Source organism: Garra rufa, chromosome 12 (assembly GCF_049309525.1).
Source record: "Garra rufa chromosome 12, GarRuf1.0, whole genome shotgun sequence".
Lineage (NCBI taxonomy): Eukaryota > Metazoa > Chordata > Actinopteri > Cypriniformes > Cyprinidae > Garra > Garra rufa.
In genome coordinates this window covers 44,049,030-44,074,378 of record NC_133372.1, presented here as the reverse complement: position 1 = coordinate 44,074,378, position 25,349 = coordinate 44,049,030, and the positions used below count along the sequence as shown (strand labels likewise).

Below are 25,349 nucleotides of genomic sequence, written 5' to 3'. Positions count from 1 at the left end.
TATGAGGGTTAATTCTAACTGCATCCACCATTATAAGGTCACTATAAACTCATGCTACTTGCTTCACTGTTTATAGTCCAAACATCTCCACTGTTAACCAACAACCAGTTTTGAGGCATTTCAGTTTATGCATTACAAACATATGAAAAACCATCAGTGCTTCAGATATCATCATAAGAGTAGAATTCATTAAATCCATCGCCAGTACTCACGGATGTGCATGCTGCTTATTTCCCTCCATAATGATGCCACTTCCTGGAGGATGTGGAACTGACTTTTATTATTTAAAGAGACAAAATACTAACTAAAATGATGGAAAGTGACATTGGGGACAGTAAAAAAGTTTGAAATGATTATCAATTAAAGTGCTATTCCTACGAATTTTTTTTTTTTTTCATTTAATTTAGCATTTTCAAATTAAATTATTCATATTATTTTATCTAATATACAATGCGATTTAAGATGGAAATATAAATGTACAGTATAAAAATAATGACCCTTTCAACTTCTAGGTTCAATTTTAAAGCATCATGTGACCTTACTGCACTGCAAAAAATGCTTTTCTTACTTAGATTTTTTGTCTTGTTTCCAGCTAAAATATCTAAAAATTATTAAATCAAGAAAGATTTTCTAGACAAGTAAAAATTATTTTCTTGTTTTCAGAAAAAACAAGTCAAAATTAAATTGAGTTTTTGCCTAGAACAAGCAAAATAATCTGTCAATGGGGTAAGCAAAAAAATCTTTTTTCAAACAAAAAAAAATTTTTTTTTTTTTTTCTTATCCCATTGGCAGATTATTTTGCTTGTTTTAGGCAAAAATGCACTTAATTTTGACTTGAAACAAGAAAATAATTTTTACTCGTCTTGAAAATTCTTGATTTATTTTGGCTAGAAACAAGACAAAAAATCTTAGTAAGAAAAGCATTTTTTGCAGTGTGTGCAATTTGATCATCATGCTAGTCAAGATATATATGATAAATCAGCCAATATTTGGCCATTTTAAGATTATAAGCAAAAAACAAACATCTGCTTTGGCTAACAGAATGATTAACAAAATCAGACTTTTCAACATGCCCAGATTGTGTTTCAAATATTTTTGGCAATTTTTTCTAAAAACAAATAGGCCTACTGTGTAAAAAAAATTGTAAGATTAATAGACTTTTTAAGTTCTGTAATTCAACTGACCAGCATTAGATATTAGATGTTTGTCCACTATTGACGACTCCTATAAAACAAGTTAGTATACTGTTTTAAAAACGTTTTTTCTTTGTTATGTGAACGTTAAGGACAACAATAGGGGGATGTTCCATTTTATTACTTTGCAGACATTATTGAAATTACTTTTAAATGTTCTCTAAACCATCTTAGATGAACATCCAACTAATATTTTTCCAAAAAAAAATCAATGTATAAATAATGTTTTTGTGCTAACGTTCTGAGAACGTTATGATAACTTTGAATGAACACTGTCTCATTGTCTCATAGCCACTAGCAAACCCAATCCTTATGAATCTCTCTGTGTGTTTTATGGACACAGTGTTGTTAAATACTACGCCAGCACAGCAAGCACTGCCGAGGGTTCAAGGTTATTTCAACAAGACCTATGTATGCTGTGAGTCAACATGTTTACTGTACCACATATCTCTACTTTGGTAAAACTATACTATGTCATGAGCGTGGGATTACTAGAGGGGCTTGAGTTCAGATTTGACATTGCACATTGGGTACTGGGCAACACGCTTACCCGGCTAATTTTATAACCAAACCTCATGCTCACAAGTCATACGATACACACATTAACATGTTCCAGCTACAGAAATGTACAATACTAAATGTACCTGCAGCCAAATATGTCAGTTATATAATATATTTGCACTGAAATAAATGTATGATTTACTTTCAAACCATTTTTATTCTAAAATTGCAAGTAATTGCACAAATAATTACATACAAACAGCAAGCAAGCGAATGACACTGAATTAAATGTGAAATTTTAAAAATAAAAATACTAAAATGTACTCCAATAACCCTTGGTTTTATAGCAGCTTTAAAACAGAAAAAAATTGTGTAAATATGCATTTACACTGAAAAAAAAAACAGTAATTTTTCATCAGAAATGCCTGGTTAATTTCACAAATGATTATAAAGAAATTGCCATTAACAATGAATTTTGAATTAGAAAAACTGCAGTATTTTCTTATGAAACATAATCAATATTTACATGCAATTTTTATTGTATTTTATTGTATCTTGATGTGCATGGACAAACATTTATGTTACATAACTATATGTGACCCTGGACCACAAAACCAGTCTTAAGTCGCTGGGGTATATTTGTAGCAACAGCCAAAAATACATTGTATGGGTCAAAATTATTGATTTTTCTTTTATGCCAAAAATCATTAGGAAATTAAGTAAAGATCAAGATTTTTTGTAAAATTCCTACTGTAAATTTATCAAAATGTAATTTTTGATTAGTAATATGCATTGTTAAGAACTTAATTTGGACAACTTTAAAGGTGATTTTCTCAGTATTTTGATTTTTTTGCACCCTCAGATTCCAGATTTTCAAATAGATGTATCTCGGCCAAATATTGTCCTATCATAACAAACCATACATCAATAGAAAGCATATTTATTGATCATTCATAGTATGTATACATCTCAGTTTTGTAAAATTTAACCTTATGACTGGTTTTGTGGTCCAGGGTCACATATGTAACCATAATAAATGTATGCTATTTCAATACAATATATACACACACACACACATATATACACATATATATATATAAATTCAAGTCATTTTAATTAAAGGTATTAATTAAATACTTAATATTTGTAGTTTAATTTTTCACCACTCCAGGACCATTTAGATATGCATTTCCTCTTATGCAACTTATAATCTAAGATCTTGTTGCTTATGGACAAACATCCATGTTATCTATCAGCTCTCCTGATATATTTATTGCCAGTACTCTAAAACCATAATAAATGAATATGTTATCTCAATACAAAAAGCTTTTAGAAGAGTTATTTTCAAAGTTCACTGTGAATCCGGTGCTAAACGTGTGCATAACGATGCATAATGATGAAATGTGAGATCTCATCAATGAAATTCCGGCGTGTTCCAGATGTTCTAGAGCTCCATCGCAAACGCTGTACAAACAACCACGACTGTCGATCGCCTTTGGCCACGAGTGCGCACAGGAGCTATTGAACAAATATTTGCGCGTCGTGGCGTCGCGTGGTCTCCTTGTTGACTCAGAGAGAGGAGTTGAGGGCAGCTCAAAGCGAACCTCGTCACCTCCGTTATGTTTATTTATAAAGCGCGTTTGAGGGCACTTCCTCGGTCTATGTGGGGTCATGCGGTACTCGCCAAAGCGGATCCATAAATGAATGGTGGGCTCGACTCCCACACAAGATTCCTGATTGGTCGCCGCGTCCGACCGAGATAAACACGGGCGCGAGTATATATATAGTGGCATTTAAGAGAAACTTCACAAACACTTTTATGCACGCCGTTTTACACACGCGCCAAGATGAGAGTGCATATCCAAAAGGGTCCTCAGATTCTGGAGCTGCTCAAGAAGAAGTCTGTCGGGCTTCAGCACTGTAAACCCACATCCTCCGTGTGCGTGCTGGACTCGAAGGATGCTGCAGGGAGCGCGCCTTGTGCGCACAGTCTCGACTCCATCCCTGGACCAACCAACTGGCCGCTGTTCGGAAGCCTCATCGAGTTGCTCCGGAAAGGAGGTTTAAAAAGACAACATGAGGCGCTGGTATGAACCTCTTTATTGTTATGCATTATGAAACTTTTTAAAAAAAATTAAAACATTATATATTAAATACGTATGTATTTTAATAATAATTTACTTTATCATTTATACTTATTTTTATTTATTTAGCATTTTTAGTCCGATTAAAAAAAACTTTAAAGTTAATTTCATAATTACATTTTATGTACGAAATACAATACATGCAAACAGTATGCATTGCTTTCATTAATAATAATAATAATAATAAATGCATTTCTTTCCATTTATGTGGGATTTATATTTTTTTTCTTATTTACATACACTATAAATTAACTTTTTTTTTCTTTATTTATGGTTCTATGTTTCTATTATGGTAGGCTTTCATTTAAAATGGTCATATTTATACACTATAACTTCAGTGTTTATTAAAGTTTACAGATTTTTTAATAATAAATGCATGATTTAATTATTCATATATACATTGACTTATAAGCTTTAATTAACCTGTTTCATTTAAATTTTAGTTTAATTTAGTTAATTTAAAAAGCTTAAAGGAGTCATTTTAGCGAAACATTTTTATTTATGCTTATAAGCTATTATTATCCTAATAATAGCTTAATTAATTTTTTTTATGAAACTTTTATTTATTTATTTATTCTTGTGCATTTATTTAGTTTTCTCTGTTTTTTCTTTGTTTCTTGTGTTTTAAACCTCAGATCCATTACCATAAGAAGTTTGGGAAGATCTTCCAGATGAAGCTGGGCTCTTTTGAGTCAGTTCACATTGGGTCTCCATGTTTACTGGAGGCTCTTTACAGAAAGGAGGGCAACTATCCTCAGAGACTGGAGATCAAACCATGGAAAGCCTACAGAGACATGCGGGACGAGGCTTATGGGCTCCTCATAATGTAAATATTATAGTTCAGTTACAAATGCATGTGAGATTTTATTGGTTTTGTTTCATAATATTCTAAAATGCAAACAAATGCATTCATAGGGAAGGAAAGGACTGGCAGCGGGTGCGCAGCGCCTTCCAGCAGAAACTCATGAAACCAACTGAGGTCATGAAACTGGACGGCAAAATCAATGAAGTGAGTTCTGCTTGGGAAATATCAGGTATAATTCACATTTATGCACAGACTGTATTAATGACTGCTTGTTGTCTTTTGGAAAGGTTTCAGCCGATTTGATAAAGAGGATCGGAAGAGCCCAAGTCAACGGGAAGATTGATGATTTGTATTTTGAGCTGAACAAGTGGTCCTTTGAAAGTGAGTTTCACACCACGTTTTCTACGTACTGACTTGCTATAATGAAATGCATTAAATGTTTATTTCTCTTTTGGTCTTTTAGCCATTTGCTATGTGCTTTATGACAAACGTTTTGGACTCTTGCAAGATAGCATCAGCGAGGAGGCCATGGATTTCATCACGGCAGTGAAAACGGTAAATTGACCATCTTTTTGACCCAATTAAAGTGTGTCATAGTTCCCAAAACAGATCCACATATTGTATTTTCACTTTCAGATGATGAGCACCTTTGGATTGATGATGGTGACGCCAGTGGAGCTCCACAAGACCTTTAATACGAAAACATGGCAAGATCACACATCGGCCTGGGACCGTATTTTTAGCACAGGTACTAAAGAGCTCCACAATCAGTTGACGTGTGACCCATAAAGCATCCATTTCCAGTCAGGTGATGACACATGAACCTACGGCTCTGGTCCGAACCGCCATAGCAGATCCATGCGCACAGCAGGAGAGTGAGAGAGAGTAAACCGCAGTAGTAAACGCAGTGACCTAAGTGCATGAGAATCCAGCCAAATATTTGTAGTAGCAGGAGCGGAGGGAGGGAGGGAGGGAGGAATGTTGACGCGAGGCTGAATTACTCACAGTTTGTTGTGGTCCTGTTGCTCCATTAGCAGCAGCTCACTAGCAGCACCTGTCACACATTCACAAACACTTCACTTTCCCTGCAGCTAAACAACAGCAGCACGTGCTGTACCTGACTGCAAGTAGGGCGTTCCACACGTAGACCTGCCATTAGGACAATAGTGATAATACCTTAACAGTTTTGAAGTTATTGAATAAAAGATTTACATTCATGCACTGGGCAGATGCTTTTATCCAAAGTGCATGATACTTTAAAGTGCTATGCATAAACAAACAGATATGAAAATAAAAGTTAAGGTTAAAAATAAATGTTTCTTGAGCAGAAAATCAACTTACGTGTTAGAATGATTTCTGAATATTTCTGGCACAAATACATTGTATGGGTCAAAGTGAAAAATGTTTGTTTTATGCCAAAAACCATTAGGATATTAAGTAAAGATCATGTTCCATGAAGATATTTTGTAAATATGTCAAAACTTAATTATTGATTAGTAATATGCATTGCTAAGAACTTCATTTGGACAACTTCAAAGGAGATTTTCTCAATATTTAGATTTTTTTTGCACCCTCAGATTTCAGATTTTCAAACAGTTGTATCTCAACCAAATATTGTCCTATCCTAACAATCATACATCAATGCGAAGCTTATTTATTCAGCTTTCAGATAATGTATAAATCTCAATTTCAAAAACCTGACCCTTTTGACTGGTTTTGTGGTCCATGGTCACATATAAATCTAATATATTTAAAAGAATAAAAGTATGCATTTATTTTAAATATGCTGAGCAAATTACATATTTGATTTACTTCTGTTTTATTAAAATACTATTTAAAAACGATTAAAAATCCAACTAATCAAGCAATCCTTCATTTTACCAGCAAAACTTTACATTGACAAGAATCTGAAGAGGCACTCAAACGGCGGCTCTGAAAACTTCCTCTGCGACATCTACCACCAGAGCCACCTCACCAAGAAGGAGCTGTACGCCGCCACAACCGAACTCCAGGTCGGAGGAGTGGAGACGGTACGCACTTTTATTAACCCCACACAAACCTGCTTGTTTTTCAGCAAGCTTGTTTTCGAGTCACACGTGAGCGAGCTAAAAAAACTGTTGATTTAACTTGTCTTTGTTCTGCTCTTATCCAAGCTAAGACTGAACAAAACACAGCTTAGTTCAATCAAGCACATAAGTCATAAGAATGAGGCAGAGCAGGCGTAGCACGCAGTTCAGGGAAGGACACTGTACAGCGTGGCCTGACTGACCAAGCAAATCCTTCTTGTTTTCTTCTTGCAGACCGCTAATAGCATGTTGTGGGTTATTTTCAACCTCTCCCGTAACCCCTGCGCCCAAGCTAAACTTCTGAAGGAGATCCAGGACGTGGTGCCTGCAGGGGAAACTCCGCGTGCCGAGCACATCAAGAACATGCCCTACCTCAAAGCCTGCCTGAAGGAGTCCATGAGGTGGGCAAAATATACCATATAAATTCAAAACTGTATTATTTATAATTGTCTTTCAAAAAAGGTTGCTTTTTTTAAAGTGGTTTTCTTCCACTGTAAGGAACATTTTGTCGAATAGAAAGGTTCCATAGATGTCGAAGGTTCATCGATATCAACAAAGGCATTTATTTTTATGAGTGTAATATCTTTCTATTGCAAGAAAGGCTCTTAATAGTGGAAAATGGTTCTTCGGACACTCTGAAAATGTTCTTCTGCACTCCAAATGAAGGTTTTCAGAGTGATGTCATAGAAGAACCATTTGGGTTCCCCAAAGAACCTTAAAAAAATTCTTAATCAGAAGAGCATTTGAATAATATAAAGAACAGTTTTCCACTATAAAGTACCTTTAGTGGTTCCATGGATGTTGGAGGTTCCTCATGGAAACATCAATGCCAATAAAGAACCTTTATCTGTAAGAGTGAAAAATGGTTCTTTTAAGTTCTTTTAAGTTAAGTTCTTTTGGGAACCCAAAATGGTTCTTACACTCTTTAAAATAAAGATTATTTAATGAAATCAATGATTTCATGAAAAACCTTTAACATCCATGGAATCTTTCCATTCCACAAAAGGTTATATAGTGTAAAAAGTGAAAGAAAAATGGATCTTCTGAGAACAGAACTGTCAAAAGTTCTTTGCCAAACCCAAAATAATTCTTAGAATCTTAAAAACAAAGGTTCTTTATTTGCATTGATGGATCCATGAAGAACCTTGAACATCCATGGAATCTTTCCATTTCACAAAAGTTCAGAACAAATTTTCTGTAAAATTTCAAAATGTTCTGCAAACTAGGTGGGGGAAAACTGTCCTGCTAAGAAAGTTCTTTGGGGAACCAAAAATGGTTGTCACACTCTTAAAAATAAAATTTCTTGTTCCATGAAGAACCTTTAATGTCCAACCTTTCAATTCCAAAATGGTGCAATTAGTTTTTTAGACTGAAGAAGAAAAAAATGGTTATTTTAAAAACTGTGAGATAAAAGATTCTTTGAGGACCTAAAAATTGTTCTACTACGGCGTCACTGCAAAATAACTCCCTATGGAACCTTAACTTTTAAGAGTGTAGTCTTCCCATCACTCTTCTGTTGAATTGCATGCATGATCATCTCTAATAGATTGGCCATAGATTAGGCTGATCATTCCCAGATCCAGTCAGCTGACATAATAGTCCTGACTGGAATCCGAAAGCGCATGGAAGCATGTTTATGTTTCACGCTTTCATGTTTCAGGCGACAGTCATGCGTTACAGGAAGACACGGACATTAAAGCAGGATAATGCTTAAGCATGTGCTGGGAATGTTGATGGTGTATTTGTGGGATTATCTAGCCTTGACTTGCATTAGCAGCATAACGTGCCTCATACCTTTCAGCTTACGCGCTCACGCATGCAAAGAAAAAAAAAAAGGAGGAAATTCTCAGGAATTCTCAAAAGCAAGAAGTTCATTGTTGTCTTTTCTTTTCCCCGCAGAGTTTCACCATCTGTGCCGTTCACCAGCCGTACCTTAGACAAAGACACTGTGCTGGGCGATTATACTCTGTCCAAAGGAGTGAGTATCTCATTATTAGACTTGCTCTCTACTGCCCCCTATATAAACTCTGATCCAAAACCAATTCTAACTGGCAGCTCCCTTCTAAGGCAGCATCCTCTAATGTTTATATAAAGTTTTATAGACATTTTATGCATTGCACATGATTGAATTCATAATAAGTGATGGAGTTTGAGTGCATTACATTTATTTATCCCTATTTCTCATGATGTTCTCAGACCGTCCTGATGATCAACAGTCAGGCTATCGGTTCAAACGAGGAGTATTTTGACAATGGGAAGCAGTTCAGACCAGAGCGCTGGCTTGAGGAGAAAAGCTCCATCAACCCGTTCGCACATGTGCCATTTGGGATCGGAAAGAGGATGTGCATCGGCCGGCGTCTCGCTGAGCTACAGATCCAACTCAGTCTCTGCTGGGTATGTTTGATGGACATAAAAGCTTAAACAATACTTCTAAGTCTTAATATCAGTAGATGAATTTAATTTGTCATCCTCTTCATCATAGATACTACGTGAGTATGAGATTGTGGCCACGGATCAGGAGCCAGTGGACTCACTACATTCAGGAACTCTGGTACCCAGTCGAGAGCTTCCCGTGGCTTTTGTCCGCCGATGAGGTATGAAAATGACTTTAAACATCTTATTGAAGACCATAAATATCTCCTGTGTGCATCGTGAGGCTCTTTTCTTGTGTTCTGAATCCTGTTTTTCTGTCTTTGCAGATACTAACCTAAACGGATGACTCCATATTAATGGATCCGACTCATGAGGCCTTTATACTGCTGCTAACCTATAGAATGTATCAGTCTCACACGTATACCTCAAACTATTAGTATTTAGTTTTGTAGTGCTAGTAAATGATTCTTCTATTTATTTACTTTATTAAAATGAAAAGACTTTATTAAAAGGTTGTTCCATAATTGCTGCTACTATATTACTATAGTAAATATATTTTACTAAAATGTTAAAAATATTATGTAGATATGGTAGATGCAATATTATTTAGTGCTGAAATCGTTCCATGTACAGAATTATGTAAATCCTTTTTCTTTTTTATTAATACAAAAAGTGTAGAAATGTTGTACATACATGTTATATAAAACATAAATGTAACATTCTATTTATGTACTCAGTAATAAATATGTATAATATGTTTAATATCTGTATAAGTGATGAGAGAACAAAAAGTGATTGTTGAAAAGAAATCACTAGAGTCTACAAATTCACTGGATATTGTTTACCACTTGTGTTCTTAATAAAAACTTTGAATGTAACACTGTGTTCTGATATAAATTCATTAAGTGTGTATGCCACAATAAAAATACTTTGCTTTCACTTGCATACATCTGGACATTCTAATACTAGTGAATACAATAGTGGTTACATTCTAACATAATTGATCTAAAAAACAGGAAAATATATGAGCACTATAATGATTAAAGGCTGAAGCTGATTAAAAACCAACCAACAAACAAACAAACAAACACACACACACACACACACACACACACACACACACACACACACACACACACACACACACACACATGTTGGGTTTACATGTTTTATGGGGACATTCCATAGGCGTAATGGTTTTTATACTGTACAAACCGTATTTTCTATCGCCCTACACCTACCCTACACCTAAACCTAGCCCTCACAGGAGATTGTGCACACTTTTACTTCATCAAAAAAAACTCATTGTGCATGATTTATAAGCCTGCTTCCTCATGGGGACCTGAGAAATGTCCCCACAAGGTCAAAATCTACTGGTATTCCTATCCTTGTGGGGACATTTGGTCCCCACAACGTGATGAATACCAGGTACACACATACACACACACACACACACACACACATATATTATTACAATCTAAAACATGTTTTCTGTGTGAATATTCCTGTGATCAAACCTGAATTTCCAGGATCATTATGATTTAAATCATTCCAATATGCTGATTTGCTTCACAAGAACAGAGCAAGAAATGTAATATTATTATGATTATTATTATAACTAGTATTTATTAATTGATTAAATTAATTAATATTATTACTAATGTTGAAACACAGATTTGTTTGAAATATAAATATTTTGTAACATTATAAATGTATTTACTGTCAGTTTCCACAAAAATGTGTAGCAGCACAGCTGTGTTCAACATTGATAATAAGAAATGTTTCTCTGACATTTTTCTTTTCTTTCTTTGTATGTATGTGTGCATGTATTTTTATTTTCTGATATCAGTAAAGCATCTTATTCTGATTGATAAAACATAAATAATATTACATTAAAATAATATTAAAATAACAATATTAATATCTGCAGTCAAAAGTTTTTGGAGAGTAAGATTTGTAATGTCAGTCTCTTCTGCTCACCAAGCCTGCATTTATTTGATCCAAAATATAGCAAAAGCAGAAATATTCAGAAATATTTTTACTATTTAAAATAAATCCTTTCTATTTGAATATATTTTAAAATGTAATTTATTTCTGTGATCAAAGCTGAATTTTCAGCATCATTACTCTAGTCTTAAGTGTTACATGATCCTTCTGAAATCATTGTGATATGCTGATTTGTTGTTCAAGAAACATTTATTATTATTATTATTATTATTATTATTATTATTATTATTATTATTATTATTATTATTATTTAACACAGTTAAGTACATTTTTTCAGGATTCCCTGATGAATAGAAAGATCCAAAGAGCAGCATTTATTGCTAAAAAATCAGCTTCAAAATCACTGCAATAAATAAAATTTTAAAATATATTCAAATAGTAAACAGTTATTTTAAATAGTAAAAATATTTCAGATTTAGGATCAAATAAATGCTGGCTTGGTGAGCTGCAAAGACTTATGTAACAAAAAATCTCACTGTCCAAAACCTTTTGACCGGTAGTGTATTATTTTTTATTGTTTTTGTATTGTTAAGTATTATTATATAAGCATTATTTTTGTGTTGACCTGTTGTGAGGGGTGGATGGGGGTGTTTAGGTTAATTGGCCACTTTGAGCCTGTCAGCTGACACTGGACTGACACAGATTCAACAATGTCATCGTGTTCTGGTATTTCACAAGCTATGAACCTGATGTTTTGACAGAAAGGCACACAAAAACATTGCCAAGTGATATAACAGCAACTACTGTAACTTTAACCCCAGTTTCTCAACGTCCCTTTGCTTTGGCCCGATGCCAGTGTCGTTCACCTCGTGTTGTGTGGGTTTAGAGCAAAAACAAACTCACTACGCCAATAGACCAACGCAATAAAGTCAAATGCCTGATTGCCGGCCGTGTTTATAGTAGTATTAGAAAACCACAACTAAAGTCGAGCAGTGACTGAATCATCCAAACCTAATGTTTATTTCTTTTTCTTACTTCATCTATTACTGTAAGTGTGATGGAATGCCGTTCCTGTAATTTAATTGTCATGTTCATGTCTTATTAGTTTTTCTATGAGTTACTGTAGGATGTGTTTATCCCATAGTAGAGCTGCTGATGTAAGACTGGTTTCTTGCTTGATCAATGCCACACTAAAACAACATTTTGAACTGTATATTCAACAAATAATCCTGAAAATACGTATCACGGTTTCGTATTAAAAAATATTAAGCAGCAACTGTTTTCAGCATTGATAATAATTAGAAATTTTTCTTAATGTGACACTGAAGACTGGAGTAACAATGCTGAAAATTCAACTTTGTTTCACAGTTATAAATTTAATTTTAAAATATATTCACATAGAAAGCACTTATTTTAAATCGTAATAACATTTCACAATTTTACTGTTTTTACTGTATTTTTGATCAAATAAATGCAGCCTTGGTGAGTAGAAAACACTTCATTCAAAAACACACCGACTCCAAACTTTGAAATAAATAACTATAACCTTTACACACATATGAACTGAATTAAATTGGTTTAACCTGTAGAAACCTCAAACATACCAACCTATATCCATGATTTATATGTATTATCAGTGGTCTCCTTATCATTGGTGTTGTTTTACTGTATATGACAGCAATGTGGAAGTTTTACATAATCTTTAAAAGGTCATTCACTTCAAGACATCTTTACTCAGAGGTACATAAATGCGAGTATAATCTCTGTAGGAGCCTGACATTACTACATCTAGTAGTAGAAGGAGTGTTCACACCATTGTATAGTTGATTTTTTTTTCTACTATGTTGTAAATTTAGATAAATCTTTCTACTCTCAATTTCAGAAATGACCCTGTGGCCTTGAATTCATCAATAAGCTTAGAGAAATTGAGCAATACCTGACAGATGTGACATTTTTGTAAAGCAAAACTGTACAATATATATATTGTGGCTTTAATAAAAATTCTGATGTGACATGATCTAGACACTTGTGATGCAACAGAATGCAATGTTTTGAGGAACAAAATATTAAAGTGTAAAAGGAAAATCACTTATGTTGAATTAAAACTGCTTTTAGGCAATGTTGTGCAATATTCAAGTACAGGAACCCACTAAATGCATTACAATGCATTATTTCCCAACTTTCACAGGTAACAAATGATCTAACATGCGATTTTGATAGAAAATATCCCTCTGATCCACCTGAGGTCTTTGTAGCTAACAGAGAAGCAATGGATAATTTAAGGTTGCCGCCCTCTAGTGTCTGTTTAGAAATTGTACAACAACAGAGGGTTAATCGTAGGAGCATTATTACTTTTGCAAAAGCACACTTAATAACTTACCCTAATTACTATGTACTTTACCCTAATTAATTATTAGAATAAGTTCCAGGATGTTTTAATAGCCAAATTCTTACTTGGATATTTCAAATAATCATTTGTCTGTAATTGTTACTGAGCATTTTATAATGGAACACTTTATTTGTATGTTCACTGTTTTAAATAAATGTGATTCTCAATGTACTGTGAATCTCATTTATGTATAAGCAGGCACACTGAAAACAATTAAATGCAGCCTTGGCGAACGTAAGAAAAATGTATTTCAAAAATATTAAAAGAAATCTTAATTATTCCACACTTTTGACCTTCATCTGGGGTGTGCAATAAAATTAATTAAAATAATGCACTGAAAAAAAATTCATAACTGAATCAAATTAAGTAATAATGCACAGATATGTACTGCAAGCGAGAAATAAAAAAGGAAACAAATTCTAAAATTCAAATTCTAAAATCTTTAATCAAATTTGAATTACATTTGTGTAATATAAAACAGTGGTAAAAAAAATATCTATAAAAGTGACGTTTTTAATGACATCAATCAAAACTATAAAACTTAGGTTTTTGCATTTAAGCATTTAGATGAGAAGCTAATGATCAGATGTTCTTCTTCATGATCAAAATTGTGGCTCTAGTCAACCATATCATCCACTTGGGAGATTCAAACTGAGTATGAACCAGTTTGAATTTAAAGCCCAGACTTAAGTAAAATGCCATGCCTGCTTTCTGTGGAGATGTGATGGCAAGTTTGATTTTTGAGAAGTGGCGTTCCCTACAGAAGTCTTCAGCAGTTTTGGCCAACCGAAAAACAATACCAGAACGGCGAAAGGTGGATAAAACAATCATCCGGTAAAGCTCTCCATACTTTTTCCCTTCACTTCCCAGGTCATTTTTACCTTCCACGCCCAGCATACCCAAAGCCTGAGGCCGGCTGTGCATCTCAGCCTCAGCAACCCAGAAGCAGTTATCTGGATGGCTGAGGAAGTAAGCCGGGATGTCCTGCATGTCAGTGTTCAGTCTCGCCCGGACATAGCTGGCATAAAAGTCATAGCAGCAGAGGTACACCAAGCCCAGTATAGGCTCCTCCAGACACCAGGGCCAGAATGACTGACTGTCCACTCATCACATACGTGCCGATGTAAAAGAACAGGCTTACAGTGATGTGCAGCGGTCGCGTCATGGCATAAATGAATGCAGGATTGACGTCCTCCATTAATCCATCCCGGAAAATGGTTTCCACGGCCTCCTGGTCAGAGGGCTGATACCGCCGGATCACAATGTGCACTGGTGGATTGCCAAGAGGAATAAAAATAGAAATGAATTGGGTAAAGTCATTAAAACACACACAAATTAAACTGTAATCTCCACAAAATAATGTGTATTATTTGTAAAGTACCCTAAAGAACAACATCAAAACAACTTGCAGGTGAGAAAATAATTAAAGGATTTTCACTTTTTGGTGAGACTACAATGCATAAACATAATCAAAAGATTTGCAGGTGTCAGTGCAAGACAGATACGCTCTTAAAAATAAAGGTACTTCACGATGCCATAGAAGAACCGTTTTTGTCTGAATGGTTCCATAAAGAACATCTGAAGAACCTTTCTGTTTCACAAAAGGTTCTTTGTGGCAAAAGAAGGTTCTTCAGATTATAAAAAGGTAAGAAAGAAATGGTTCTTTAAAGAATCTTTGACTGAATGGTTCTTTGTGGAACCAAAAATGGTTCTTCTATGGCATCGCTGTGAAGAACCTTTTAAAGCGCCTTTATTTTTAAGAGGATAGATAGATAGATAGATAGATAGATAGATAGATAGATAGATAGATAGATAGATAGATAGATAGATAGATAGATAGATAGATAGATAGATAGATAGATAGATAGATAGAAATGTTAGCTACTTACTGTTTGATTTGGTCATTATTATCCTTTATTTCCAGTCAATGGTTGGTTTGTGTTTGACAGAACCTGCACTTTTGATCACATGATGCGTCTGCTAATATCACATTATTCTTCACAGTTTCCGCAATTAATCCCACCTAACATTAAAGTTTTTAAATTGCAATAATCTCACATTAAATCATTAAATTAATTTAGAAATAACGTAAGGACAGTGCATTTTATTTTTATGAGTGGAGGTATCACTGATACTAATACTACCGATGTCAAGGAAATTGTTCCTTTTTCCTAATATTTACCATTGACACACAAACCCATTATGTACCTGCGCCCTTCAGCAAGTACGAAATATACAGAAATTGAACAGTTATCAAATACTAAATACTAAATTAAATATAATTCCTTAAAGCTAAAGTTTTTGATTGTTTCTTTTTTTCTTCTCTTTTTTGACTAAAATAAATCACAGCAGCTGGGATATTAGTTTATTTGGATGCTATTACTTTAAGAGCTGCCTGCTGAACATGATGCATGCTGGTAGTTTCATTTGCACTTTAATATGAAATGATACGTGGTTGCATATAGTATATAACTACAGACAGGACAAGTCCATATGTTTTTACTGACGTATGGCCTGACATCTCATCTGACCGCAGTTCACTGTTGTTGCAGTTCACAGCTTGACTAGCGCCTGGCTGAGAAGTTGAAATCCACATTTGAAAAGTCTCCCATTCGATGTGGTAGTAAAGACGTTCTGCAACTAAATAAACACACTTCTCCTTAAAAAAACAACACATACTCAGCAGTTGTGAGTGGGCTGGCCAGCACTAGCTCCGCCCCTGTGTTAACAAACTTAATCGCCTGCATTAACACGCTGATTTTGACATCACTACTTTAAATATCATAAATTGCAGTTTCTTTATAAGGGCAATAGGGCGAAGTACCACTAAAGTGCGAAAAGGAGGGATTTATTTTCTATCATTATAAAACATGACCATTGGCAGACTGTAAAATATGAAAACTGTGGCTTTAAAACTTTTTTTTTTTTTTTTTATGTGGCATGATCTAGGCAGACTTGTGATGCAACAGAACGCAATGTTTTGAGGAACAAAATATTAAAAAGAAAAAACACTTGTGTTGTATTAAAACTGTAATATAGTTGCAAAAACATATTGAATTATAGGAAAACGACTAAATGCATTACAATGTATTATTTGCCAACTTTCACAGGTAACAAATGATCTAACATGCGATTTGAATAGAAAATATCCCTGTGTTCCACCTGAGGTCTTTTAAACTAATAGAGCAGTAATGGATATTTTAAGGTTGATGCTGCCCTCTAGTGTATGTTCAGGGTGTTTATTGAAATAAAGGACTATTACTTTTGCTGAGCACACTTTATCTTAATTACTATTTACTTTACCATAATTTATTATTAATTATTACTATACATCACAGACAAAAAGTCAAGTTCAAAATAAGCTCCAGGACATCCAACTTCTTACTTGGATATTTCAAACATGCATAATTTTGAAGGCATTTTTGTCATTTTACAATGGATACGTTTATTTTAGGGCTGTCAGATCAATTAATCACATCCAAACGTTTTGTTTACATGTTATATGTGTGTGTACTGTGTATATTTATATGTATACATTATATAAATATGCACACATGCATGTAAATACCTAAGAAATATATGTAATATATTTATATAAATCATATAAATACACACATACACACACATGTAAATATCTCTTAAATATATACATGTATGTGTGTGTATTTAAATATACATATAAAACAGAATAAATACAGAGTCTATTCACAAAGTCTGAATAAATACAGTAAATAGTGTAATACTGTGAAATATTATTACAATTGAAAACAAGTGTTTTCAATGTGATAATATTTTACCATTTCATTTATTTCTGTGATCAAAGCATCATTCCTCCAGTCTTTAGTGTCAAATTCTAATATGCTGAGTTAATAAGCTATTATTGGTGCTGAGTGATTAATAATGGTTTTCATTATAAATGTTAAAAACAGTTTCTTGCTGCTTAAGATTTTGTGAATAATTATGTGAACAATCATGTGATTATGAAAGATAAACAGTACATCAATCAGAACTTAAAAATGTAGGTTCTTGCATTTAAGCCTTTAGATGAGAAGCTTATGATCAGATGTTCTTCTCCATGACCAAAATTGTAGCTCTAGCTATCCAGATCATCCACTTGGGAGATTCAAATTGAGTATGAACCAGAATGAGTTTAAAGCCCAGTCTAAAGTACAATGCCATGCCTGCTTTCTGTGGAGATGTGGTGGAAAGTTCAATCTTTGAGAAGTGGCGTTCCCTACAGAAGTCTTCAGCAGTTTTGGCCAACCGTAAACCGAGACCAGAGCGGCGACAGGTGGATGAAACAGTCATCCGGTAAAGCTCTCCATACTTTTTCCCTTCACTTCCCGGGTCATTTTTACCTTGCACAGCCACCATACCCAAAACCTGAGGCCGGCCGTGCATCTCAGCCTCAGCAACCCAGAAGCAGTTATCTGGATTGTTAAGGTAGTAACCCGGGATGTCCTGCATGTCCGTTTTCAGGCTCTCCCGGATGTAGCCGGCGTAAATCTCATAGCAGCAGAGGTACACCAAGCCGATCCAGGCTCCTCCAGACACCAGGGCCAGAATGACTGACTGTCCACTCATTACATACGTGCCAATGTAAAAAAACAGGCTTACAGTGATGTGCAGCGGTTGGGTCATGGCATGCATGAATGCAGGATTGATGTGCTCCATTAATCCATCCCGGAAAATGGTTTCCACTGCCTCCTGGTCAGAGGGCTGATACCGCCGGATCACAATGTGCACTGGTGGATGATGAAGAGGAAGAAAAATAGACATAAATAGGGTAAAATTATTAAAACACACACACAATATATGTATATATAAACTGCAATCTTCACAAAATAATGTATATTATGTATATGACTGTCACAGTAATGTATATTATATTTAAAGAACCCTAAACAACAACAGCAGAATAACATGCAGGTGAATAAATAGTCAAAGACTTTTCACTTTTTGGTAAGACTACAATGCATACATATAATTCAAAGTTTTTTAAGTGTTAGTGCAGGATAGATAGATAAACAGACAAATAGATAGATAGATAGGTCGATCAATAGAAAGGCCTATAGATATAAATGTTCGCTACTTACTGTTTGATTTGTTTATTTCCAATCAGTGGTTGGTTGGTGTTTGATATAACCTGCACTTTCGATCACATGATGCGTGTGGTAATATAACAGCCATTTACGTCAGTTCAAAGTTCACAAGGATATTCTCCAATAAGATGAACTTTATTTTATACCTGTCAAATGAATTAATCACACATACATGTATATATTTAAGAAATATATGTAATATGTCTATATAAATCACATGAATATTAATACATATATACATGTAAATATTTCTTAGATGTGTGTCTATATATACATATAAATATTCACAGGATATTATTGATTTGTTTAAATAAATGTGATTTCCAACGTACTGTAAATCACTACATTTATGTATATAAGTTCATTTTTTATTTATTATTTGTTTTTTCTGTCAATTCAAGTTTTGAAATTTTTTTTTTTCATGTTTTCGAAGTTTCACTAAATACGGTAAATATTGTAAAATATTATTATTATAATTTAAAATAACTGTTTTCTATGTGATTATATTTTAAAATGTAATTTATTCCTGTGATCAAAGCTGAATTTTCAGCATCTTACTCCAGTCTTCAGTGTCACATGATTCTTCAGAATTCATTCTAATATGCTGACTTGGTCCTCAGTTATTACTGGTGCTAAGATATTAATAAAAGGTAGTTAATTAATAATGGTTCTTATTAAAAATGTTGAAAACAGTTTCTTGCTGCTTAATATTTTTGTGGAACTGTTTCACTAGTTCGCTTTTGCATATAATAAACAGCGTAAAAGTTAAGCGTGTTTGGCATGCTGTCCGGGAGAGGGCTCCGAGCTCGGTAGTCATTCCCGAGCCCGGGGCACTCCCCCTGCCCAGGGAGAGGGGTCCGAGCTCGGCATTTGGCCCGAACCCAATAGCGCTCCCCCCTAGCTGGAGGTGAAGAGAAATAAAAAGGGGGGGTGGGAGGGATGCTGGAATCAGAGATAGCTGAAGGTAGGACTGCTTGGTTATTTAAAGGGACTGTAGTAATTGGATAGGGAGAGTGATTGGATAGGGAGTGATTGCTGATGATGAATTGGCCGTGTTAATTATCTGCGCGAGCTCCTCCTGAAATTTGTTAATGAAACATCACTTTTTATGTATTTTAATATCATGTGACACTGAAGACAAATAAATACAGTCTTGCGTAAGAAAAATATATTTCAGAAACATTTAAGAAATCATAATTATTTCAAATATTTTGACCGTCATCTGGGCTGTGCACTGAAAATGTATTGAAACAATGAACAGAAAAATGTAAATAACTGAAATAATAAAAGGTAGTAGTAGATATGTATTGATATGTACAGATATGTATTGCAAGCAAGAAATAAAAAAGGAATCAAATTCAAAAGTGAAAAATTTTAATTACACTTGTGTAATATAAAACAGTGGTATAAAATGTATATAAAAAGTGCAATGTAACAATGCAGCTATGATTATAAAAGTACAGTACATCAATCAGAGTTATAAAACTCTTGCATTTAAATCAGAAGTTCTTCTCCATGACCAGAATTGTGGCCCTAGTCATCCAGACCATCCACTTAGGAGACTCAGACTGAGTATGAACCTGGATGAGTTTAAAGCCCAGCCTAAAGTACAACGCTATGCCTGCTTTCTGTGTAGACGAGGTAGAAAGTTCAATCTTTGAGAAGTGGCGTTCCTTACAGAAGTCTTCAGCAGTTTTGGCCAACCGTACACCGAGACCAGAGCGGCGACAGGTGGATGAAACAATCATCCGGAAAAGCTCTCCATACTTTTTTCCTTCACTTCCCGGGTCATTTTTACCTTCCACAGCCACCATACCCAAAACCTGAGGCCGGCTGTGCATCTCAGCCTCAGCAACCCAGAAGCAGTTATCTGGATGGCTGAGGAAGTAAGCCGGGATGTCCTGCATGTCCGTGTTCAGTCTCCTCCGGATGTAGCCAGCGTAAAACTCGTAGCAGCAGAAGTACACAAAGCCAATATAGGCTCCTCCAGACACCAGGGCCAGAATGACTGACTGTCCACTCATCACATACGTGCCAATGTAAAAGAACAGGCTTACAGTGATGTGCAGCGGTCGGGTCATGGCATACATGAATGCAGGATTGATGTGCTCCATTGTTCCATGCCTGAAAATGTTTTCCACTGCCTCCCGGTCAGAGGGCTGATACCGCCGGATCACAATGTGCACTGGTGGATTACCAAGAGGAATAAAAAAAATGGATAGGATAAAATCATTAAAACACCAAAGAATATAAAAAAAAAAAATAAACTGCAATCTCTACAAAATAATGTTTATTATGTATATGGCTGTCACAATAATATATACTATATTAAGCATTCCCTAAATCCCTAAAGAACAACATCAAAACCACATGCACTTGAGTAAACAATCCACAATGCATAAATATAATTAAAATGCTTGCAGGTGTCAGTGCAAGTCTAGATAGATAGATAAATAGATGGAAATATTAGCTACTTAACTTACTGTTTAATTTGGTTACGTTATCCTTTATTGCCAGTCAATGGTCGGTTCGTGTCTGACAGAAACTGCACTTTCAATCACATGATGTGTGCTAAGACCACAATATCAGCGGTTTTCGTCAGTTCAAAGTTCGTTCACATATGGAAGGCCGTTAGGGCCAAAACGTGTTGAACTATGGCAAGCTGTTTTAGCATTTAAACCTTTGTTCAGACTATCCATAAATATATTTAAAGATAGGACAAATTGTATTTTGACGAGTGATAATTATAATTTGACTAGTCAGAATGACAATTAGAGATATCTGCAAATATAATTGCACTAGTAAGAAATCGGATTTGAGATATCTGTAAACATATTTTGACTAGTCAAAACTCAATTTAAGATATCTGTAATGATGTTGTAGATATCTTTAAAAGACGCATCATATATCATCATAGTCCCAAATATATTTGAAGATATCTGCATTGTTTTTGCTCCTAGTCGAATCTCCTGTTGCGTGACGTGAAACTACATTTCCTCGGCACCGCCCACCGTCAGTGTTGCCAGATTGGGCGGGTTTCCTTCCAATTGCTCTTTTGATTGGCTTGGACCGGAGAATAACGCATTGGTCCCTCCTTTTATCATTTTAATATGTTCGAGCTCAAAGTATCACAGTATTATAATGTGTAGTGCAGTCATCAACTCATTTTTGCTTAACGCAACCCTTACTGGTTTAGTTTAACAGAGACCTGTCAATCAATTTACGTCTTTTACCTTAGCTTATTCATTTATTCATTTTAAGTAATTGCGATGGCAAAGTGGCCTAAATATAAGTTACACGATAAAAAGTCTAAGTGACTCAAATCTCACAACATGGATTAGACGTGGTGAGAGATGAATAGAAGACTTATAAATATAATTGTAACTAAAATAAGAAAACAATTGAATGACCAGTTAATAAAAAACAAAACTGAATATGGGAATGATAAATTAGAACATCTTTTACACTGTCCAGACTACTCTGGTATACTTGGCATTGGCTACTGGACTAAACAACAGTTTGGACACACAGTTCTGCATTATGTTCTGAAATGTGTACTTCATGAAATACGTGCTTTGTCTGAAGATAACGCACAAGACAAAGGTTAGCACATTATTGTTGGTAATTGTTCTTATTATTTTATTTTTGCTGTTTGATTATCATACAGTATACATCAATGAATAACGCATTTTTGGCTGTCGTGGGTGTGTGCATGAACGTAAATGCCAGCTACATTACATTTGTTTCTCAGAAATTAGCATATTTGTTTGAAGATTTCTGGACATTTTAAGCATATTTTCGGACTGTTTTGATCCATATTCCTGTGAAATTGATTTATCTTTATTTTATTTTGTCATTATTCTTTTTTTTTTAAGAGATAAAATGGTCCTTGTCAACCTTGACATGGCAATACAATTCTATCACATTATTTTGGCAGTTAGAATTTTGGGTTGGTTTTTGTTGAAGTGGGCGGGTTTTGGTGAGATTTTGGGCTGGAAAACACTGCTTGAAGACGATATGGTTTAGGGCGGGGCTTAGCAAAGGGGTGGTTTGAGTACACAATTAAGATATCTATAAAATAATTTTGACTAGTCAGAATGTTAATTCTAGATATCTACATTCAAATTCTTCCTAGTCAGAAAGCTGAATGCGGATATCTCCAAAGAATGATCCTCCTAGTCGAAAATCTGATTGAGATATCCAGAATTAAATTGCAGATATCTTTAAATAAGTTTTGACTAGGAAGAATTCCAATTCAAGATATCTCTAATCAAGTTTTGCCTAGTCAAAAATCCAATTCAAGATATCTACAACTGTAATTCGACTAGTAGTAAATTATTTACAGATATCTACAAATGTATTTGTGTCACGTATTGGTCGTCTTGTCATCATGAACTCTTGCACACACATTCTGGACTGGAATCCCCATAAGCCACTGCACCAATCACTGCACACAGCTGCTCCTCGTTTCCCACTGCACTGATTGCTGCACACATCTGTTTCACATTGACTCTCATGCATTTAAGCCACTCACACACACAGCTCTTGGCGAAGTCTTATTGTTCCGTATGGTCTGTATTTCCGAGCGTTTCTTTCCGTGTTTGTTTTCCCGTGTGTTTGATTCCTGGACTCCCTCCCGTGTTTGATTCTTGCTGCCAGCCCCGACCTTTCTGCCTGTACCTTGACGACGATTTCTGCCTGCCCCTTTGTGTTTGTTTGTTTGAATAAACTGCTGCAAATGGATCCGCACGTCTCTGACCCTCCTTGTGACAATTTGTGGATATCTTTAAAAATGACGAATTAAAGATATCTCCAATTGGATTATGACTAGTAAAAACCCAGTTAGAGATATCTTGAATTATAATTTGCACTAGTGGCAACTCAATTAGAGATATCTCTAATTTCATTGTCACTAGTAAAAATGTAATTAGAGATATCTCTAATTACAGTTATGCCTAGTGAAAATTCATTTATAGATATCTTTAATTACAATTTCTACTAGTCAAAACTCCTTTGTAGATATCTGAAAATATTCTACAATGGAAGTTAATGGAAGAATATGACTAGTCATAAAAGCATTATAGATATCTCTCATGTATATTACGACTAGTCAAATTAAAATGGTAGATATCTTCAATGCATATTATGACTAGTCACAATAACATTGTAGATATCTTGATTGCAATTATGACAAGTCAAAATTGCAGGATAGATATCTGGAATTGGAATTATGACTAGTCAAAACAGAATTATGACTAGTATGGAAAAGAGTATTTAATGCTAAAACGGCTTGCCATAATTTGTGCACATGCGCACTACTCATAAACAACGCTTATAGAGGACGCACAAAAATACATAGATTAAAATGCATTTATATTTAGATAAAATTGAGGATATAGATTGTACTGCGTGTTAGCTTGCAAATTGTGACCAAGAACATAATTTATTAAGCCCACATGTCTTACTAACAAGAAACGATGCTTCTAACCACAGGTCGAGAGCTGTAGTTCCAACCACGCAAGTTTGCGACGCTGTTTGCGAATGTTCGTTTGAACTATGGTGTTGGGAAACACCCAATCTTTGAACTACGTTGGTAACGACGGAACATGCGACCATAGTTGGCTAACGATGCTTTTGGGAAACGCATCCCTGACCGGATATTTTACTCATTTCAGTTCACAGTTTCCTAAACATATGCATAAATGTTCTGAACACAGAATAAGATGTGTTTGAACATGAGTGAAGAACTTCCAGCTTTCACTTATCTATTCTTCTGGAGATTTCGTTTAAACTCTTTCACAGAATATATCCCGCTAAACTTTATTTAACTAAATTTAAAAAAAGATATGGATTAAAGGTGTAGCTTTTGCAAGCAGAAGCCAGAGAGCGCTGTTCATTTATTTCGGCACTGCCCTTATGTTTTTTTTTTTTTTTTTGTCGAAATGTACTTGATTTTCTTGCTGACAATGTTGACGAAAATATTACTTTACATTGGAAAGATGTTCTTTTAGGAATTATTGAAAACTCTAGAGACAAACAGACCCACACGTTTTGTTTTTTTTTTGTTTGTTTTTTTATTATTAATTTCTTTATTTTAATGGCCAAATTTCATTCATAAATGTAAATTTTCAGGTAAAAATCCATGTTCTGCTATTAATGCCACCGACCTAGCGCCACCGAACCGTTACTGCTGAGTTTTACTTTACTGTCTTTTTGTGTGCCCGGTGTTGGGCTAGTTACTCGAAGAACGTAATATATTACTCATTACTAGTTACTCCTTTAAAAAGTAATATTGTTACTTTACTTATTACGTTTTGGCAACAGGAAGTACATTACTTTTTCTTCACGCCCCACAGAGGTTGTAACTGTTTCTCTTATACGTAAAATTCTTGTTACTAATGTTACTACTAACCCATATACGATTTTATTTCATTATGTATTTTGTCAAATCACATACGTTTGTAAGAAACTTTAATTTTCCAAAAAAAGAGTTTAAATTTAAATTATAGTAATACAATGTAGCACATGCTGATCAGAAGAATGTGGGTGGGATGTAATGCCAGAGTAAAGTAAAGCTACAACTTACACAGCAGTGTTCAGATAATCTGTTTTTCCTTACAAAATCAATATAATGCAATATATCTGCTTGAATGCAAGCTTTTGCATATTCCAAGCTTGCCTGCTACACTGGGGATGCATGCATGCATGTGCCACACTGGGGATGCTTGCATGCATGTGCCAGCCATGACAATTATGAAAATAAATCTAGGAATTATTTATTTGTTGGATTTTAAATCAGCGGGGTTGAGGCATCAAAAGTAACTAAGTA

At 34.8% G+C, this 25,349-nt stretch overlaps 3 protein-coding genes and 1 pseudogene across 3 annotated transcripts; 1 reads left to right on the top strand and 3 right to left on the bottom strand.

Moving 5' to 3' along the window:
* The first annotated feature begins 3,456 nt into the window (after positions 1-3,456).
* On the top strand, positions 3,457-9,965 carry cyp24a1 (cytochrome P450, family 24, subfamily A, polypeptide 1). Its single transcript, XM_073852116.1, has 12 exons — positions 3,457-3,781; positions 4,474-4,664; positions 4,754-4,847; positions 4,931-5,024; positions 5,107-5,198; positions 5,280-5,391; positions 6,528-6,673; positions 6,944-7,110; positions 8,609-8,687; positions 8,906-9,103; positions 9,192-9,303; positions 9,409-9,965. Exons 1-11 carry the CDS (start codon positions 3,542-3,544, stop codon positions 9,300-9,302), a joined length of 1,524 nt encoding a protein of 507 aa, XP_073708217.1. The 5' UTR covers positions 3,457-3,541; the 3' UTR covers position 9,303; positions 9,409-9,965.
* A 4,035-nt stretch (positions 9,966-14,000) lies between these two features.
* On the bottom strand, positions 14,001-15,323 carry LOC141346898 (probable N-acetyltransferase CML1; annotated as a pseudogene).
* Positions 15,324-16,867: 1,544 nt separating this feature from the next.
* On the bottom strand, positions 16,868-18,578 carry LOC141347704 (probable N-acetyltransferase CML1). The gene is made up of 2 exons (XM_073852674.1): positions 18,515-18,578; positions 16,868-18,163 (listed from the first exon to the last, which is right to left on the bottom strand). Coding segments are annotated over exons 1-2 (687 nt in total). The 5' UTR covers positions 18,516-18,578; the 3' UTR covers positions 16,868-17,477.
* Positions 18,579-19,932: 1,354 nt separating this feature from the next.
* LOC141347700 (N-acetyltransferase family 8 member 3-like) lies at positions 19,933-21,078 on the bottom strand. Its single transcript, XM_073852671.1, has 2 exons — positions 21,004-21,078; positions 19,933-20,705 (listed from the first exon to the last, which is right to left on the bottom strand). Coding segments are annotated over exons 1-2 (687 nt in total). The 5' UTR covers positions 21,005-21,078; the 3' UTR covers positions 19,933-20,019.
* Positions 21,079-25,349: the final 4,271 nt, after the last annotated feature.

What these genes read in the sequence shown, in the direction of transcription:
- cyp24a1 (XM_073852116.1), top strand. Translation starts at nt 3,542, where the DNA reads ATGAGAGTGCATATCCAAAAGGGTCCTCAGATTCTGGAGCTGCTCAAG. An exon ending in TGGACGGCAAAATCAATGAA is followed by an intron (nt 4,848 to 4,930) that starts GTGAGTTCTGCT and finishes TCTTTTGGAAAG; the next exon opens with GTTTCAGCCGATTTGATAAA. An exon ending in TCATCACGGCAGTGAAAACG is followed by an intron (nt 5,199 to 5,279) that starts GTAAATTGACCA and finishes TTTCACTTTCAG; the next exon opens with ATGATGAGCACCTTTGGATT.